Source organism: Mustela putorius, unplaced genomic scaffold (assembly GCF_011764305.1).
Source record: "Mustela putorius furo isolate JIRA1106 unplaced genomic scaffold, ASM1176430v1.1 tig00003854_pilon_pilon_pilon, whole genome shotgun sequence".
In the NCBI taxonomy this organism is placed as follows: domain Eukaryota; kingdom Metazoa; phylum Chordata; class Mammalia; order Carnivora; family Mustelidae; genus Mustela; species Mustela putorius.
Window position 1 is genome coordinate 1,209,751 of NW_025422006.1, and position 20,142 is coordinate 1,229,892.

At 55.9% G+C, this 20,142-nt stretch overlaps 1 protein-coding gene across 10 annotated transcripts in view; it reads left to right on the plus strand.

Moving 5' to 3' along the window:
• Positions 1-4,524: 4,524 nt before the first annotated feature.
• Positions 4,525-20,142, plus strand: part of IPPK (inositol-pentakisphosphate 2-kinase) — a 46,289-nt gene continuing 30,671 nt past the window's right edge. For 4 of the 10 annotated variants that reach the window (XR_001181804.2, XR_006601945.1, XR_001181806.2 and 1 more), the window contains exons 1-6: positions 4,527-4,765; positions 10,839-10,886; positions 12,475-12,570; positions 14,847-14,913; positions 16,521-16,642; positions 17,961-18,050. Coding sequence is in view for 7 of the 10 variants with exons in the window: in XM_013063349.2 (XP_012918803.1) it covers positions 4,685-4,765; positions 10,839-10,886; positions 12,475-12,570; positions 14,847-14,913; positions 16,521-16,642; positions 17,961-18,050 (504 nt within the window). In the remaining 3 variants the exon portion in view is untranslated. The other 6 variants (XM_013063347.2, XM_004766139.3, XM_045064987.1 and 3 more) reach the window with 6 other exon arrangements.

The window sequence follows — 20,142 nt, forward strand, 5'->3', positions numbered from 1 at the left end:
TTCCTATTCGAACACATTTATTCCTGTCTTTAACAGCATACACAGTGATCGTTCTACCTCGGTTAAAAAAATAAGTACTGAGAATGTATTCGTTAAAATTTTTATTGTAAATAATAAAAAATAAAATCTTAAAAAGAAAAAAAGCAACAGGCACCTGGGTGGCTCAGTCAGTTAAGCGTGTCTTTGGCTCAGGTCCGGATTCCGGGGTCCTGGGATGGAGCCCCACGTCGGGCTCCCAGCTCCACGGGGAGTCTGCTTCTCTTTCTTTTCCTCTGCTTGTGCAAGCTCTCTCTGTCAAATAAATAATGAGAAAACAAAACCTTACATTTTTATTGTAGAAGTGTTTCATGAATACATTCAATCAACAATATATGAAGAAAGTGACATTATTTCTCTTGTTTCTCCCTCTCTCCTCCTTCCAGACGGGATAACTTGGATCCCCTCTAGTTTGCATTTACACCCACACCCACGCCCACGCCCACACGTTTGCTTCACAATCGCAGACTTTGAACAGTGCTCACGTCAGTACAAGTGTGACTCGTTTTCTGACTGACTGTGTGCTTTTTGAGTATGCCGTAATTCAGTGCCCGAGAGTCGCCCAGGAAACTTGTTAGAACACGGTTGCAGAGGGACGCCTGGGTGGCTCAGTTGGTTAAGCAGCTGCCTATGGCTCAGGTCATGATCCCAGCGTCCTGGGATCGAGTCCCACATTGGGCTCCTTGCTCAGCGGGGAGCCTGCTTCTCCCTCTGCCTCTGCCTGCCATTCTGTCTGCCTGTGCTCGCTCTCTCCCCCTCTCTCTCTGATAAATAAATTAAAAAAATCTTAAAAAAAAAAAAAAAAGAACACGGCTGCAGAGCGTTGCTCCCAGTCTCGTGCTGGGGCGGGTCAGTGCAGCCTGAGGCTGTCTCAAGGTGCCCATGTTGGGAACCAAGCCCTGTCCAACACCGCTGCTTGTACAAATACCCTGTGTGTATTGGGGGTTTTGTAGGGTAATTTGTGGGCATGGAAATGATGGGTCAAAGAGGACTAGCAGCAACTACTTTTACTGATGTGGCTCTATTTGGAGCTCCAACAGTGCAGATCCTTCTCCCCCAGCAGTGTGTGTCCTGTCTGTCCCTCCCCTCCATCCACGCAAACGGTGTAAAGATTACTTTTATTTTGCCAGTTTGATATGATATATATTTAAAAATACATACTTAATGATGTATTTATGAAAGAAGCTGAAAAATGAATTCTTTTTTTGTAAGTAAACTCCTTATTTGGGGTTTATGCAAACATGTGACATAGCGCCGTATGCCTTTCCCCCAGCTCCCCACCGTGTTCACATATGTGGTTTGTTTCCCAGGACGAAGAAATGAACATCGGTCCATGACTACCAACTAAACTCCAGATTTTGGGGGGAGTTTACCACTTTCTCCACCAACATCCTTTTCAGATCCCACATTGCATTTAGGGGGATTGTCTCCTTAAGCGACTCTGGTCTGTCCATGTCTCCCGTGTCCCAGACAGTCTGAGGAATCCTGGTCGAATGTCCCTCACTTTTCTCATGATTGATGGGGGTTATAGGTTTTGGAGGGGAATGCCAGGGGTGAAGTGCCTTCATACCAGGTGATCACAGGAGGTGACACACATCGCTGCGCACGTCCTTCAGATGTAAGCTGTGCAGTGAGGAGCCCAGACACACATCGGAAGAGCAACGGCAAGTACTCACTGCTGGCCTTTACTTCCCAGTATCCGGCCACCTTGTTTCTGGATGGCTGCTCAGTGTGGCTGGAAGGTGAGTGTCCCACCTCACCTTTCTTCCTTCCGCTCTTCTCCATTCGTCTTTTTTAAACACAAAAGGAGAAGGCCGTGATTAGTCGTGCTGGCAGTGGCCCTAGATGGCAGCTCAAAAAGCACCCAGGGACCCGGGCCTTGCGCAGGAGGCCCTGCTAACCTTCGCCTTTTGGTCTTGGCTTCACTTCCTCACTACCCGAGGTGACTGGTCCACCCCAGTGTACCTTGTTATCACATCGGACTCTTCAGGTTGTGAGTGAAAGGAACTCAGCTCAAATTATTTTAGCAAAAGATGGAATTTGCTGCATCAGAAACCTGAGAGCAGCTGAGTAAGACTTGATCCTTGGGCTCAGCAGGTGTTCCTGTCCTCACCACTTCCCAGCTGTTTGCTGCCGTCAGAGATGTCTGGACCCCTGCTGGCAGCACACCCTGATCTCCCGCTTCTTAGTCACCCAGCTGAGGGTGACTCTCCCCATGATCACTTCAAGCAAGCTGAAGGAGCGAGCTTCACTGGATGAACCTGGATCATGTCTGCAGCCTGGCTTGATGTAATTCCTTGAGAATATAGTTCTCGGTTGCATCCAGGCTGAGATCACAAGCCAGCCTGGAGACTAGGCATGATGTTAATTTAAGTCAGACCACATGGGCTGAATAGAGGAAGAGGTACTTCTCCTCATGCTCGTGTCTTTTCTAGCCTTTCCTTTTTCCCTTCTGGCCTCCAGATGGTTCCATTCTCCTCCATGTTGTTAACATGATGCTTTCAAAGCACCTGGCTCTGCCTGCAGTCAGTGGTGTACCAAGCTGGGGATGGGGTGGGGGGGGTGGGAGGGGCACCATCCACCAGGTACATCTGTGGAGAATTTATTTTTTTATTCTTTTAAAGATTTACTTATTTATTTGACAGAGAGAGAGAGAGATCACAAGTAGGCAGAGAGGAAGGGAAGCAGGCTCCCTGCTGAGCAGAGAGCCCGATGTGGGACTCGATCCCGGATCCTGAGATCATGACCTGAGCCGAAGGCAGCGGCTTAACCCACTAAGCCACCCAGGTGCCCCCATCTGTGGAGAATTTAAAAGCAACCACGAAACCAAGATGTAATCTTTTTATCATTACCATTTGCTAGTACTTCTGAACACTGTGATAAAATGCTCCTTGAAAAAAGAAACCCAGACAGAGAACATTTTTAGCACTGGAGGGTTCCTTAGGGAAATGTCTTAACATGATACTAATTCTCTGTTCAGAGATGCTGAGAAACTCAATCTCAGACATGTTTAGGGTTCTCAGGCCTTGTCAGAGTGAGGGGAGGCTTTCTCCTGTGAGTGTGTGTCTCCCTCCCCCACTTCGGGACTATTTACCTCCTATGAGTGGGCTGTTCCTCCCCTGCTTTTCAACCATCCCTGGGGAGCGCTACCCAACCCAGGCCCCAGCTGCCTTCTATCTGGGCCAGTCCTCAACACTATGGGCTTGTTTTGCCGACTGACTGGCTTCATTTCATTACTGTTCCCGAGGCATTGCCAGGTGCCCAGTGGTGCTCTAAGCAGTTTTCAAAGTTCGGTCTGTAACTCTTTCTATGTTGAACCATAGATCTGAAGCTGGGTTTTCCTGGCATACTTCAAAGCTATATATTCCAACAGATTGAACGCAGAAGGTGATGTGAGACTCCTACTACCTTCTATGAATCCAAACTTTAGGGAGATTTGCAAAAATGTAAAACAGTTACCATTCTTCTCTATATTTTTGGGAAATATTTTTCCCAAATGTGTAATATTTATATATTTGTACAGACCTATCCATTTAGAGAGAGTGAGAGTTCGTGCGCCTGCGCGCAGGAGCCGGGGGAGAGGGAGAGAAGCAGGCTCCCTGCTGAGTGCAGAGCCCAGGGCGGAGCTCAATCCCACACGGACACCGTGAACTGAGCCGAAATCAAGAGCTAAGATGTTCAACCGACTGAGCCACCCAGGCACCCCAATAGCATAATGTTGATTTTTAAATCTTAAAGTACTCTTAAAATTTCACACTTACAATACCGTAAACATCGACACATACAACGCTAGCAAAAGCTTTCTGAGGTCCTGGGACGGAGAGTTTGGGGGCCGCTCATCTAACTGAACTTGGCTGCAGCTCTAGAGGACGGCATCGCGGGTGCCGGGAGGAGGGGCTGGCCACTGACCCCCAGCCTCCCGCTAAAGGCTCCAGGAAACCCACTAGTCCCGGGCCGCGCTTCCACACCTGTGAAGTGCGGAGGACAATGCTTCCACCTCATGGGACTGCTGGGGAGGTTCTGCGCCACGTAGCAAGCACGAGGTGATACTAATAACCCCGTGCGAGATGAGGCACATCCTACTTCAGACAGAAAAGGAAGCGGGGGCTCAGAGACGCCAATGCCTTGCGGGGCTTCCACGACTGAGGGGTCCGAGGCTCGCAGACCACCGTAACCCCCGGCCTGCCTGGCCACCCCTTCCCCGACTTGCGGGGCCGCCCGACTACCCCCTTTCCTTCTCCCCGCCCGCCGGATCTCTATCTCCGCCAGGCCAGCACTGGGCGCCGACCAGCCGCCGGCTGCTCCCGCTTGCCTCACTTCCGGCGCCAGGACCGGAAACCTCGTTTCCGGTTCTCAAATCCGCGCTCCGGAAGTGAGTCATCGCGCCAACACCCAAGATGGCCTCCTGACCATCCGCCGCAGCGATCAATGGAGGAGAAGCGGGCACAAACCCGGAAGTTGCCCGACTCAGCCATGGCAGCTCCCGGGGGCGTGGCTTCCGGCGGCCGGATCCTGGCAGTCGGGGCGGCAGGGTCGAGCTGAGGCCGTGGCTGACAGGCGCTCCTCCCCCGACGGCTGCGGCGGGTGCCCAGGCGGACGGGCGGCCCTCACCTCGCGGCCGCGAGAGGCGCCAGGGCCGCACCGGGGGATGGACGAGGGAAAGATGGACGAGAATGAATGGAGGTATCACGGTGAGGGCAACAAGAGCCTGGTGGTGGCCCACGCGCAGGTGAGCGGCGGAAGGTCGGCGCAGTCCTGGGCCCTCACCCTGCCCCCGGGGAGCTCCGCGATCCCCCAGCAACACTCCCTCCAGGGTCTATTCCACGACCCCCTGGTGCCCCCTGCCCTGTCCCGGCTAGTTCCGAGTACCCCCAGCAATACTCCCCCGCCCCAAGGGTCTGTTCCACGACCCGCTGGCACCCCTCTCCCGGCGGATCGGTTCTCCCGCACCCCCTCCCCCGCCCCGGGTAGTTCCGCATCCCGCGTATCCGCGTTCCCTCGGGTAAGTTCCTCGTCCCCCCAGTGTCACCTCCCCCCCCCCCAGGTCGGTGCCACCCCTCGCCCAGAGTAACCCACGTCAGGGCTGCGTCCCCCCAGCACCCCCACCGCGCCGCACGCGGTGCCATGTCCGATTGACCAGCCGCGATGGGGCGGAGGCTGCGCCGAGAGGCCGCCCTGGGGGTACCCGGGGTCCGCATGGGGGTCCAGGGAGCTGGAGGAAGCAGCGAAGTGCGGGGGGTGCTGGTATCTCCCTGCGCCAAGGGAGTGTATCGTCCAAGACCCACGGAATTGCTGTGCTCCTGCAGCTGTTGCTAATAATGATTTGTCCAGGTGTTCTTGTTCAGAGTCTTTAAGAATTTAAAGGGTTTCTCTTTCTTAATTCAGTGAGGGGCCGGAGTTTCAGAAAGTGCACTAAGGACTCGCAGGGGAGTGAATCCAGGAAGAGAAGCATGTGGATTCCTGTAAAAGCCCCAAACCTCTGACGTTTTGCTGATACAACTAGGCTGGAATGTGGTGGGCAGAGGAGGAGCCCTGGGTGTCACCAGGGGGTTAAGAGCTGGGGAGTTGGAGTCACACAGCTGGGTGCCATCCCAGTTCTACCACTGCCTGGCCCAGGCGCACTTTCTGGATTCATAAAGTGGAACTAGGAACAAAATGCCCATTGTGGACTCGCTAGAAGGTTAGGTGAGCAGGTGCTGGGCAAGTGAACACTCTCATTCCTTTTGGACTTAAGCGCCGCAGCTCCTACCGGGTGGCCCCCTGCTCTGTGGTTTCTGCGCAGGCTGTGTGGGGTCAGTGGCAGGGGAAGCTGCAGTCACCCAGGTGGCCCCTGTGATCTGCCTTTGCATTTTGTTTCCCATTAGCGCAGTCAGGCAGCTGAAGAACGCGCAGGCTTCAGTCAGGATCTCCAGATGAATAATGGGCAGCGCTTCACCTAGAGCCCTTCTTTGCACCGTCTGCTGGGCGCTGTGGTGTTTGAGGGTGCGGCGGGGCACGGGATATTCCAGCACGGGTCCCTTGGGGTGTTGGGTTACTGTTGTGACCCCTGAACCCTTTCTTTTTTTTTTTTTTTTAAAGATTTTATTTATTTATTTGACACAGAGAAATCACAAGTAGTCGGGAGAGGCAGGCAGAGAGAGAGGGAGGGAAGCAGGCTCCCGCTGAGCAGAGAGCCCGACGCGGGGCTCGATCCCAGGACCCCGAGATCATGAACCGAGCCGAAAGCAGCGGCCCAACCCACTGAGCCACCCAGGCGCCCCCCCCTGAACCCTTTCATAGAAGAAATGCTCGTGCTCAGTTCCGTAGTAGGCTCGCTAGTGGGTCTTCATGTCACGTAAGGCTAAGGCTTCCTTTCGAGTGGGGGCTAATTGCCGAGTTGCAAGGGTGTCAGATGGAGGAGCAAGGCACAGACTCGAAGTAAGAGAACATGAGGCTGGAAGCTGGGAGGCCTCTGGGGTGGCCATAATCACCGTCCCTTCCCCCTGACCCCTCCCCCACAGCCCAGCCCCTCCCCCACAGCTCTGCCCTTTCTCTTAGGGCTTCTGTGTCCTTTCCCTTTTCCACTCCGTCATCAGGCTACCCAGGATCTGTGCTCTTCATGCTTATTTTAAGTCGAAATCTGTTTGGCTGTGCTCATTCCAGCCTGGTTGGCGTTAGCTCCTTGTCGCCAGTGGTCTTGTGAGGAAACGTCCCTACCCAGTGAAGTTTCTGACTTGCCTCTTGAACATGGAGAGGCCTCGGTGCTTTGTGTGGGCCTTGAGGTGTGGAAAGGAGGGTAGAGCCCGGAGGCAGCGTGTCCGGGCCCTGCTGTGCCGGGGGGAGAGAACAAGTGCTCCTGCTCCCCAGACCCACCTCATTCAGTCCAAGGGGGAGGGAGGCTTCGCCAGCGGTCTTGCGGGTCGGGACACTGTCCCTTTTCAGCTCAACTTTCAGAACTGAGCGTCCTTAAAAAGTGCCACAGCCATCTTTCCTCCTCTCCAGCATCAGGACGTGGGGTGCCTTCAGGCAGCCGGTCCCGAGGCCCAGGGTCTGCACCGAAGGAACACGGCCTAGCAGGTTGGGAGGCTTTGAGCACTTGTGGACTGTGGGGCCTGTTTGGGCAATGTAAGACCCAAGGGTAGGTCAGTTCCTGACAGGCTGCCGTCCGCTGTCCGGTGGCTCCTCCATGCCACGGCGGAGGCCCTGCCTTTGCTGCCCTGGGCCTGGCACAGACCCTCTGTGCTGCTCCGAGGCTGTGGCCTGCCCGGCACTGTGTGCAGGGGGCCTCCCGGAACCCACCCCATGGAGGGGTCCTGGGCAAAGGCATCCCCCCGTGGGAGTGCACTGTCCTCCACTGCTGCGGCCCAAGGACCCTGTGGCTCTTCTTGTGGCCTGTCCCACTTGGGCTCACGCTGAGCTATGGTCAAGCCCAGCAGTTGCCCTCACGTGTGCTGCCACGTGGGCTTTCTCTCTGCTTCTCCATCTGCACTCGCCCTCCTCACCTTCTCGTCAGGTGGCTTTGGCCCTGCCCTGTCCTGGGAAGGTCACGAGTCTGGCTTGTCACTTTATCTCTGAAGTGGTGGGAGCAAGCGCCCCTCTCCCGGGGCTTGTCACACCAGCTCCAGGGATGCGTTCCTCCCTGTCGACAGGTGAACACGAAATACCTGCCAACAAGAATCTTCTGGAAAAGCTCAGGAGAAGCAGCTCGTTTCTGCCTTTCAGGTTCTACAGCCTTTCTAAGCTTCTGAGGGTGTGTGGGACCCTTTACCTCTGCGACTGTTCTGACGCCCTGGGTGTTTGTCTGGGTCCTGAAGATGCGAAGTTCAAGCAGTCAGGGTCCGTCGGACTCCTCTTGCCATCCTGGTTTCGGGATTCCTGGTTTGTGGATCATGTATGACGGAGATGCTGCAGACAGAGGAGGGTTGTTCTGTTCTGGGCTTTGTTTTGTTTTTTTTTGTTTTTGAATATGGCATATTCCCAAGTCCTGGGCCACTCCCTTCTGTAATTTTCTGCTGAATCTAGCTCAGAGAGTCTTAACTTTTTGTTGTTTCTAGTGTTTTTGTTTTTTTTTTTAAACAAATAGTTCATTCTCTGTTTGGAATTTTTTGTGGTGCTCGTCCAGGTCGACACAGCTGATGTGACTTATTCTCGGGAGGCCTCACAAGAGAGTTCTGCACGTGACCCTGCCTGTAATCGTTCCCGGGATCACCTGTAGTCACATGCTAGGATTTGTGATTTCCAGCCCTAACCTTGGGGAGCTGAGCTCTGCCTTCCCCCTGTTTGAGCTCTGCCTGTCTGGGCCTGGTCTCCCGAGGTGGCTCGGTGGCATCCCTGCCCACTGTGCGCTTCCTCCTCAGTCCCGACGGCACTTGCCCTGTCGACCAGGAAGGTCCACAAGGCTTGTGTGTGTCCTGGGGAAGGACCAGACGGCACCATGGGCTCCCCTGCCTCGCTCTGTGTGTGTGTGTATGTCTGGGTGGGCCCCTGCTTGAATCCATGACTGCATTGGTCCTGTGGCCACTGTGGGTGCAGACCAGGCAGCCGGAGCTTGGGAAGGAGAGTGTCCTGCCCGCTGTAGGTCGCAGGCTGTCCCAGTGCGCCCAGTGCGGTGTCCTGCCTGCCCTCTGTGACATGGCTCGCCGCCAGCTTCTCTATGGGACTGTCAACCCAGCGCCTGTCCCGGCCCTTGTCCCCTCTCCACACTGCCGGCGTGGGTTCTGTCACTGGCATTCTGATGGACTAGGCTGTGGCTTGGCCTCACGAGCAGCCAGCCCGGGCACCGGGACAGCACCCTGAGGGGTGAGCCTTTCTCTTGTGTTTCTCTCCCTTTCTCATGGAAGTTGCCTGGTCCCCAGTGCCCTGTGGTCTTCCCGGTGTGTCCTGGGCCTGAGATGGTGCACCTGCTGGTGCCCGTGGGCGCGGGGTGGCCTCCCCCTCCACCCCCTGTGTGTGCTGGAGGCCCTGGTGCCTTGATTCCACCTGCGGGTTCCCTCCTTCGGGCTTCTTGTGGGCAGCTGGCCCTCTTAGTGTGTTGCTCTCTGTGGTCTTTCGTTCTCCTGTAATGCTAATTACTGCTTGCTGTCTCCATCCAGAAAATACAGAATACTGGAGGGAAGGTAGTGAAAAGCACCCAGTATTTTCCCACTGAGAAAATAATTTTTGTCACTGCTTTGGTGTACTTGCTTCCATTTTATGCTATTTTTTTAAAAAAGATTTTATTTATTTATTTGATAGAGAGCACAAGTAGGCAGAGAGGCAGGCAGAGAGAGAGGAGGAAGCAGGTTCTTCACTGAGCAGAGAGCCCGATGGGGGGCTCGATCCCAGGACTCTGGGATCATGACCTGAGCTGAAGGCAGAGGCTTAACCAACTGAGCCACCCAGGTGCCCCTCATTTTATGCCTTTATTGGGTGCTCAGGAATCCCGTTTTTGTTTTCCGATTTTTCACTCAACCTCAAAGCATCAGCGTGTAGAAAATCCTTTGCCCCCTGTTCAAGGCTGCAGAGCCCTTGGGCGGCCAGAGTCCCCACTCCGCACGGTCAGACATTCACGTGGCTGCGCAGTTAGGGCCGTGGCTTCTCAGGGCGTCACAGGTGTGGCTCCCAGGCTGTTTGGCACGCGATGCCCCCCCTCCCCAGCCTGGGACTTCTGTTCCTTTCGTAAGTGACAAGTTGTGACCTTCACTGTGGGCTTTGAGGTAGTTTAATGTGTGTGTCATACTTCCACTCACTGACTTTTTCTGCCTGTGAAAATCCCAGCTTCTCTGTGTCCTCAAGGGCGTGAGCGCCTGCGGCGCTCTCCTGCGTCAGGCTGCAGGGCCGCCCCGAGCCTGTCCCCTTCTCTCCACTTCCCTGGCGTTCTGTGCTGGACAGATGTTAAGAAGTTGTCCCAGGGCGCCTGGGTGGCTCAGTGGGTTAAGCTGCTGCCTTTGGCTCAGGTCATGATCTCGGGGTCCCGGGATCGAGTCCCGCATCAGGCTCTCTGCTCAGTGGGGAGCCTGCTTCCTCCCCCCTCTCCCTCTGCCTGCCTCTCTGCCTACTTGTGATCTCTGTCTGTCAAATAAATAAATAAAACCTTTAAAAAAAAAAGAAGTTGTCCCAGTTGTTGCTCCCTAGAGATGCTGTCACTGGTGTTGGATCCTTTCAGACTTTTCCATATAAACTGAGTATACACATACTTTAAAACTTTTTATTCTATGAACTTTTAAAAATCAAGTGTAGCAAACCTACAGAAACGCTCCTGGATCGTAAGTGTATATGTAGCTCGATTATCACTGAGTGCAGGGACCGGTGATCCCGTGATGCGCAGTGCTGTGACCAACCCCTTCTAGAACATTCCTCAGGGACAGTCCCACCCACCTGTGGGGTGGTCCCCGGGTCTTGCTCTTAACCGGCTTTTGAACTTGACACGAATGGAGCTGTACCCATATGCACGTGTCCAGGTGTGTTTAAAGCCCCGTTTGTGCACTTCCTCACTCACCAGTGCGTGACGACTGCAGCTCAGTGTCTGTGAACGTCCGTCTGTGTCCTGCGCTCCGAGGTGTGGACAGCATCCTGCTGTGTCCAGCCACCACGCTGTTGGCCCCGGGGGTGGTTTCCATTTTACTGGGAATTACGAACCACACTCCCGTCTGCGGTAGCTGCGGGCTCCTGGGTACCGTAGTTATTTCTGTGAGTTTGATTCCTGGGGACGAGCTGGCTGGGCCAGAGGCGTCTGGTTTTCCTGGTTGCCCTGGGACCCAGGCCTGCTCCCGCTCCCCACCGCCACTCCGTGGTCCCCAGGCTTGGGGCGGGCACTGACTGGACTTTGCTTTACTTCCCAATAGCGTTGTGTGGTGTTGCGTTTCCTGAAGTTCCCTCCAAGCAGGAAGAAGGTAAGATTGGTGGGTTTGCCACCCTGTCATTAATTATATAAGGAAACTTTTTTTTTTTTTCCATTACAGAAGTATTAGTGCTAATTATAGAAATTTAAATGTGACACAGCAGTGGGCACAGAAAGTGGGGTGTCCATAACCCTGTAGGGCCAGCGTTTTGATCTTCCTGGTCACTTTAGGTCCCTTGGGAGGGTCTGTGGTTCTGAGCGAGGAGCAGGCAGGGAGCCCCGCTTGTGGCCAGGACATCCAGGGCCAGGGCTCAGCTTTGCCACCCGCTGGCTCGGTTTCCCCATCTGTGGGATCATAGCTGTGACAATGAGTCGGTGCTACTGGCGGATGGTGGCACAAGTCCCAGCGGGCGGTGCTGGTGGGGCGCGGGGTTTCTGTTCACTGAGGCACCAGGCAGAGAGCACCGTGGACGTGCTCAGCGAGCTGCCTCCCTCCAGGGGGGAAGTGGCTGTGGTGTGTGTTTGGGGGTGATTGAAAAGAGAGGCAGGGGCCCTGGGTGCCGCCCCACAGTAGCTGGGGAGTGAGGGGTGGGTGGCAGTTGGGTCCCCAGCGGGGTGCGGGAGAGATGAGTCCGCTGGGTTGGGGGGCCTCGCCTGGGGGGCAGGCGGGGTGAATGGCTTTGGAAATGAAGGGCCTCGCAGAAGGAGACGAGGGGACCGAGGGAGAAGGCCTGGGGACGGTGTGGGATGGAGGAAGGTGGCCCCCGGCGGGAGAGGGCGTTTCCTGCCTTAGCGGCCTCTGGAGGCCTGTGGGTGTTGTGTTCCTGTGGGATCCGGTGGATCCGAGTGGAGGCTAGAACCTTCTCCAGGCAGCTCACACCGCCCCTTCTGCCGAGCAGTCTGCAGCGCCTGGAAAGGCCATGCTCTCTGGATGCCTCTGTCAGCGTTTCTGCTCAGATTTACTGAGGTGGCGTCTTCTGAGGCAATAGTTTGTCTGTATTTTACGAGTGGTACCATGTGCCACCGGCCGCGTGAGCGGTGGGGGGTCGCGTGGGGTCGTTCTGTCGACGGAAGAGCTTTCTGTTGGGAGCTCTGTGGCCAGGCTGTGGGTGCCCCGGGAGCGCCCCGGGTTTGCTGCGGGGCCTTGTTCCTACGCAGGCTGCGGTCTGTGCGCGCTTCAGGGCGTGGGTGGCAGCTCCATGCGCGACGTTCCGCGAGCCCACGGCCTGCTGTCCCCCCCGGGTCCTGCCGTCCACCCTCAGCCTGCCGCCATGGGCCAGAGGGAGGCACTCAGGGCTGATTTCCTTTCTCCCCCAGATCTCATAGCCTGTGGGTTAAGAGCCTCCGACTGGGAAGCACATATTCTACATTTGGTTGCTGGGGATGCAAGTCAGAATGCCTGGTGATTTGGGGCCGGGAGAGATTTTCAAAGGGGCATTGGTTAGGGGCCGTGTCCTGATGGGAGGAGGGCGGGGGCTGCGGGACGGACATTCCCTCTGGCGGGCCTGGCGGTCTCCGTGGTGAGGCTCCCCTGCCCCCGAGGCCCAGGCATCTGGTGCGTATGCGGCGGCGACATGTGGCCCCACACGGTGCCAGCTGCCCCCTGGTCACTGAGGCCTCCCTATGCTTCTCTTTTACAGACCTCAGAAGAAGTATTTCAGCACCTACAGAACATAGTGGACTTCAGCAAAAATGTCATGAAGGAGTTTTTGGGGGAGAACTCTGCCCACTGTGGGGTGAGTGGCTGATTTACGGAGTCTGAATTCACAGGCATCTTCCGTGTCAGTCATGCCAGGTCTCGGCGATCGTTTGGACCTTAGTGCTTCCTGACGACGCTTGTGTTCAAGTGCTGCTCTCCGGGGCCACACGGGGGCGCCGGGCGTGTAGTCTGACACCCGTCTTCCAGCCGAGAAACGTGAGGCTCAGAGACCACCTGAGCCCCGCAGCTGCTAGGACCCCTGGCCCCCGCCACCCTGCTGTCCTGGGGGGGCTCCAGCTTGGTGAGGTCTGGGGGCAGATCTGGATGGCATCCCTGGGCCCTCTGCCACTGGGGGTCCGTTGGGGCTGCGGACCCTCTTGCTGGGTGGGTCTGCCGTGGGGCTGGCAGGGCGGTGCCGGCTGCTGGCCAGAGAGCTCAGCTGCTCCTGATGTGGGCTCACGAGGGGCTGCGAGTGTCCGTACGACCTGGCCTTGGCTGCCCCAGCTCGTGGTCTGAGGGATGACCTGTCCGGGAGTTGTGTCTGTCCTTTCCACAGCATCCTGCTGGTCTTGTGGGGCAGCCTGGGTGGTGTGGGGCTACAAGGGGTGGGAGTGCCCAGGGCTGTCCTGGGGAGGTCCCCAGCTGTCCCACTGGGAGCCCCATGTCTCCGACCAGCCTGAATGGTGCCTGAGCGAATGCAGCTATGCTGACTGCCAGCTTTCTCCTTGAGAGGGCATTTCTCTGCTTCGCAGTATGTGGGGGATGCTCTAGACCTTTCTCCCAGGAGGGATCCAAAGGGTGGTGGGGAGCTCAGGGTCCCAGCCGGCGGGGGCCTGGCAGGAACAGCATCAGGATGTAGCCCCAGGGCCCATGGTGTGCTCTGGTCCCAGGTGGGGTTCTGTTTGTCCACAGTGGATGGGGCTCTGGCGAATGAGGAGCGCTCACAAGGTCACATCCTGGGAATATCCACCCCTTTGACACATGTCCTCTGCAGGAAGACACTGCCCAAGTGAAACCCAACCTGCTTTTTCTTTCTTGTACGTGGGCTCTGGCACGGTTGAAGTGCAGGAGATCACATCTCTGGTCTGCATGAGGCCACGTTCCGGCAGAACCAGCCTGAGTGAACAGTGACTGCTGACGCCAGGCGGGGGCGGGGTGGGGTGGAGTGGAGTCCTGGCGAGAGCCTTTCCCTATGCCCTGTCCCAGCACAAGACACAGACGGGCCCGTGCAGGAGTGTGAGGCTGGCCCGAGCCATAGGCACACCCACCGAGCCGGGTTTGGGACTGGCCTGGGCCTGTCCCTGGGGGAGCTGGAGGTTCAGAAACCAGGAAGAGGCTGTTTCCCTGGGGCCTTCAGGTCTTGCATCTTCAGTACCATGAGGGGTTGAGGCACCGATGGAATGTTAACAGTGTTGCCTTGCTTCTGTGGACCGAGTTCTCCCAAGGTGAACGCCACTGGGGCAGCCTCGACTTCACGTTGGACCTTGATGTGATGGTGAGGGGATGCTTTTCTCCTGGGGGAGCTTCTGGAAGACTGGATGTGCTGCTCCCTTGCCAGACCCCTCCCCCCCACCCAAGCTGGCCCCTCTGTCCTTCTCCGCAGTTGCCCTGTCCCTTCGGGGGCAGCTGCCCCTCAGCAGAGACGCTGGTGTGGCTACACTGTCCGCGTCACACTGCCGGGGAGGACCTCTGTGGTCCTAACTAGTTCTTCCCGACCCGATACTCTGTGCAGGGGCTGGCTGCCTGCCCTGCTGGGAACCGCCGTCCATCCGTCTGTCAGGCAGGATGGCGTGGGTCACGCTGGTTCCGGAGTCGGAATCAAGGGTTGGTAAATGTAGCCGAGTGTTAAGGATGCCTAAAATAGAGCTCATCATAAAATTGGGAGTTTTAGGTGGTTTAAAGAAATGGAGTTCTGCTTTTCCCCTGACCTGGGCCTGGCGGTCACTGCGCTGAGAGCAGCTGAGCCCCGGGTGGCTCTGCATGGTCCCGTCTGCTGCTCCGCGTGCTTCCGTCGTGGCGGGATTTCTTCCCGAGCCGGCCCTGTGGGTGTCAGATTGGGTGGGAGCCGGGGAGACCCACCCGGAGGCGCCCCTTTCCCAGCAGAGACCCGCGCTCTGAGAGGGCCTGTTGCTCCACACACAGACACCTTTGCGTCTGTCTGATCTGGTCGCATCCTCAGGACAGCAGAGCAGCTTGTATTTGTAAATCCACATGCTGGGTAATTTAACGTGGTGAAATACGCAGTGTCGGTGCGGCTCCCGCGGCGCTCAGCCGGCTCCCGCGGCGCTGAGTGTTCCGTCCTTGTTCTGACAGGAAGTGGTTCAGCTGCCTTTGGAGTTCGTGAAGCAGCTTTGTCTAAAGATACAGTCTGAAAGACCAGGTAAGAGCTCCAGCTTGCAGATTCTGTGGGTGATTTAAATATTCCATTTGGTAAATGTTTGATGCATTACTCCGGTTAGGCTGATGGAGTTTTCAGCAGTTCTGCTGCCAGAAACCTTACTCTCAGCCAGAAGTGCTCGGAGCGCATAAATACGATTCTGGGCGTCAGATGGCTACGTCCCAGCACAGAGCATCTGAGCCATGAAACGCTTCTGGGACCGAAGGGGAGCACGGCCTTAGGGCGGGCAGGGTGGCTGCAGGAGTCCCGAGGGGTGGGGTGGGGGCGGCCCAGGCGCCCTGAGTACCGTCTCCCAGGGGTGGGACCCACCTGCCTGCTCGTCCTCCTGCAGGCAGTGGACAGACAGGAATGGCAGTGGGTGACAGCTTCTCCCCATCACCTCCGTGCTTTTCTGCACAGGCTTGGGGCAGCGTTGACACCGAGCATGTGAGAGCTTTTCGTTTTGGTCAGAGACTGGATGTGACGTCCGTGGCGTGGAGGTTGGCCATGTCGCCTCTCGAAGCCTGGCCAGGCAGCTGGGGGATGCAGGTGGCCGGTATCCAGTCCTTCTGTGATTAGGAAATAGAAAGCAAGCAGTACAGTTGTGCCCCGGAGCCTTGGTTTGGGGCGCTGTGCAAAGCCAGGCTCTGGTGCCGGAAGGAGGCCACCGACGTGTCCCAGCCAGGACTGGGTCACGGCTATTCCTTTCTGGACCAGGGGAGACTGATGCTTCCTCTAGCAACTCTGCATCATCATTTTGTTTTACGGTTACCAGTTAAATGTATCCAATGTGACAGTCATAAGAGCTGTCCCTCGTTGTAATAATGCCTTGTAATTGGCCTCATTACGTGACTGGAGGAAGGCTGAATCCCCCTGTGGCCCCGAGACTGCATCCTGGGCGCTGTGAGCCCAGTGACTGGCGGGTCGTTCCGAGAAGCAGCGGTGTTGGGGGGCTCTGGAGGAACCGGTTGTGGGGGGTGCGGTGAGGCTGCTCCTTCTTCTCTCAGCTCCTGCACTAAGGGAGTCGCGGAGGCGGGGGTCGTCCCCAAGACCACCCCCCCTTCTGGCAACGCTTACACAGTTGGGGGCACCCACAATGACCTCGGGTCTGATGATTTGCTAGAAGGACCTGAACTCCCCGTTATCCTCATAACTAAGGCTTCTCACACTGAGGGACGCGGATGACACCCAGACCAGGGGAGAGGCTCTGCGGCGGGTCTTCGAGACCCTGCACGCGCTCCCGGGTGGCTTCTCCACTGGGCTTGTGCACGCACTGCTTGCTTCTCTAAGCAGCAAGGTGTGAGCGCGCGGAGGCGGGGGTGCCAGCCGGGGTCGGGGCTGGGGCGCACGCACACAGCAGGCCGGCCCTCTGAAGGGGGAGCCGGTTCTGCCGGGCCCGGACCCCTGCTGTGAATCCCAGTGTCACACTCGCCTGGCTGGGAGCCCCCAGATAAACACAGAGGCTCCTTAGGTGGGGCCCCCAGGAGCCTGAGGCCATGGCCTCTCTTGGGCAGGGCTGAAGCTTCCCCCACAGGAGTCTGCCATGTCGCCGTTGGTCATGTCGTCTGTCCTCTGCTCGCCTCAGGTCTCTTCTTGGCTCTGTCTTTCAGAATCTCGCTGTGACAAGGACCTGGACACTCTCAGTGGCTATGCCCTGTGCCTTCCAAACTTAGCCAGACTTCAGACCTACCGTTTTGCAGAGCACCGGCCAATTCTGTGTGTGGAGATCAAGGTGAGCTTGTGTCCAGGGGAAGGTGGTGCGGGCCAAGCAACAAGGGGCCGGACCGTAAGGCCGCGAGTCTTCTGCCAGGAGTGGACTTTACAGCACGAGTTACTGGGATTCCCCACATTGGGCCTCACGGCCCCTTCCCAGCGCCCAGCTCCCACAGACTGGGCTTGCTTCCAGCTCCTTCTGTCACCTGCACCTTGGTGCTCTGCTTCCTCCCACTGGCCAGACCGTTCGATTTAGGCCCGTTCCTGGTGCTCTGATGTGGAGCTGGCCGGTGGCCACCGGCAGAAGCAAGTGTGTCGGGTTGTGCCTCCCCCGTTTTCCTGGGAGGGCGCTGCTCCCCGGGCCTCCTCACCTCCTTCCAAGCTGTGCCCCTTGGCTGCGGGGTGACCCTACACCGCACTCCAGGAGCTCCGTTCCGCTGGGGCTTGTCTGATTGGTGGCGCTCCACTCCTTTGCTTCGTACTCAGGAGAGTCCTCCCCAGAGGCCCAGAAGCTGTGTGACTCTCGGTCTTCAGCTCTGTTGCCCGCTGTGCCCATGTCCCCCTCGGGAAGCCTCCCAGAGGCCCCAGGCCATTGTTTGTCCCCTCCTCCAAACTTCTGTGGCAGCGATTCCTGGGTCATTCCTGGGGCCCTGAGCATTCACACCTCGGGGGCTCCGTGTGGACTGATGTCCTGCTTGCCCTACCAGAGGGTGAGTGTCCCTTGTCTCAGATGACAGGCAGCATCGTCTTCAGAGCCCCAACACCGTGGTCTTAAAAGGCAGCAGATGGGGGCACCTGGGTGGCTGAGTCGGTTAAGTGTCCAACTCCTGATTTCAGCTCAGGTCATGATTTTGGGGTCATGGGGTTGAGCCCTTTGTCAGGCACTGTGCTGGCTGCGGAGCCTGCTTAGGATTCTCCCTCTGCCCCTGTCCCTGTCCCCGTCCCCTGGCCACGTGTGCACAGGTGCGCGCGCTCTCAAAAAAATAAAAATAAATCAAAGACAGTAACAGAGCTGGGGGCCAGGGCAGACCCGCCGTGAAAGCTTTCCCTTTGCAGTCTGTCACAGAAGAAACACGAAGCTGCTCTGTGTTGTGCTTTGTCTAGTCCGTGATAGAGGCCAGGCAGGGCAGGGACTGGGTGTGATGATGAGGGTGGGGTCCCTGCGCCCCCCCACCCCGCCACCCCTGCCTCCCTGCCACCCCCATCCCCCCCGCCCCCGGGCCTGCGGTTACAGCAACTCTGATTGTCCCGCGTCTCCTGTATCCGCTCCATCATCCCGTCTCCTGGAAGGTGTGGGATCGGTCCCTAAGTGTTCTTTCCGTCCTCGTGTCTTGCAGCCCAAATGTGGGTTTATTCCTCTCTGCGGCGGCGTGACGCACGAGCTGAAGCACCGCGTGTGCCGCTACTGCATGCACCAGCACCTCAAGGTAAGGCGCCTCGGTGCGCGCAGCCTGGGGGGCCCTGTGACCCCCAGAGCTGCGGCATCGGGGAGCAAGGAGGGGACACTTCTTACTGGCCTTCTCTTTTATGAGTCGTTCATGTCCACCTTTTTTTTTGTTTGTTTCAAATTGAGGTAAGTTCACGTATCTTCAGTTCACCCGTTTAAAGTGTGTGATTCAGTGGATTTTAGTAAATTCGCATGATGGTGCTTCTGTCATCACTTAAATTCCAGAATCACTTCGTCACCTCCCAGAGAACGCTGACCGCATCGCAGTCACTCCGCAGTCCCCGCTCTGGCTTGCCCCTGTGGCTCGGCCTCTTCCGGACGTTTCCTGGAAACGGAATCGTCCATCCCATGGCCCCTTTGTGACCGGCGTCTCCCCCGAGCAGCATGGTTTTGGGCTTTTAGCCCCACTGCATCAGGCTTGAACACTCTTGCCTGAACGGCACCATCTTGTCGATGGCACGTGGGTCATCTCCTCTCCTGGCACGTGGGTCATTTCTGCCTTTGGGCTGCTGTGACCGCGCGTGCACGTGCTTGCTTGAGTCGCAGCTTTCCGTTCTCGCGGGCTGAGTCCTAGGAGTGGCGTTGCTGGGTCTGAGAGAAATTGTGTTCAATTTTTTGAGCAAGTGTTGAGCTTTTTCCCCAGCTCTCACACCATTTTGTGTTCCCACCAGCGGCATCTGATGGTCTGATCGCTCCACACCCTTGCCAGCCTTGCTGTTGTCCTTGTGTGTGATTGCCGGGGACCCTCGGGGTCACTGTGGTTTCCATCTGCGTTTCCCTAACGGTTCGTGATGCTGCAGATCTTCATGGGCTCATGGGCCGTTTGTATGTTTTCTTTTGAGATATATTGTCTCAGGTCCTTTGCCCATTTTTGAATTGGGTTATTTTGTTGTTGTTGAGTTTTAAGGGTTCTGTGTATATTTTAGATATAATCCTTGATCAGTTCTGTGATGAGCAACTATCTTCTCCCGTCCTGTCAGTTATCTTTCACTCTGTTGATAGGGTCCTCTGATGCACAAATGTTTTTAGTTTTACTGAAGTTACATAGTTCGTTTCTTCTTCGGTTGCCTATGCTTTTGGTACCATAGCTAAGAAATTATTGCCTCATCCAAGGTCGTGAAGATTTTCTCCTCCGTTTTGATTCCATTTTTGTTAATTTTGAAGGGAGGTAGGGTCCAGTTTCTTTTGTGTCTGATTCTAGTTTCTCAGCACCATTTGTTGAAAGGACCGTCCTCTCTCCGTTGAATGGTCTTCTTACCAGAGATCTTTAGGCTATAAGTGTGGTTCCATCCTGGGCTCCCTGTTCTGGTCCACTGGCCCGTGTGTCTGTCCTTATGCCGACGCGGCCCTTTACTTGATTCTGTAGCTTTGCAGTCAGTTTTGAAATCAGGAAGTTTGAGTCCTCTAGCTTTGTTCTTCTTTTTTAAGATTGTTTTGGCTTTTTGGGACTCCTTACAGTTACATATGAATTTGAGGATTGGGTTTTTCATTTCTGCAAAAAAAAGAAAAAATTATTGGGATTTTGACAGAAATTGTAGGAACGTATGGATCACTTCGGGTAGTACTGCCGTCCTAACAGTATTAGGACTTATAACCCATAAATACAGGCTGTCTGCCCATTTACTTAGGACTTTTATTTTATTTTTTAATTTTTTAAAAAGATTTTATTTGACAGAGATCCCAAGTAGGCAGACAGGCAGGCAGAGAGAGAGAGGGGAAAGCAGGCTCCCTGCTGAGCAGAGAGCCTGATTTGGGGCTCGATCCCAGGACCCTGGGATCATGACCTGAGATGAAGGCAGAGGCTTAACCCACTGAGCTGCCCAGGTGCCCCACTTACTTAGGGCTTTTAAATGTCTTCTGGCAACATTTTATAGCTTTGAGGGCACAAGTTTTTCACCACTTCAGTAATTGTAGATAAACTTTTAGGATATTGTAAATATGATTATAAACAGAATTACTTCTTTAATTTTCTTCTTAGACTGTTTATTGCTGGTGTATAGAAACACAACTAGGTTTTTTTTTTTTTGAAGATTTTATGCATTTATTTGAGAGAGAGAGCACAAGCAAGGGGA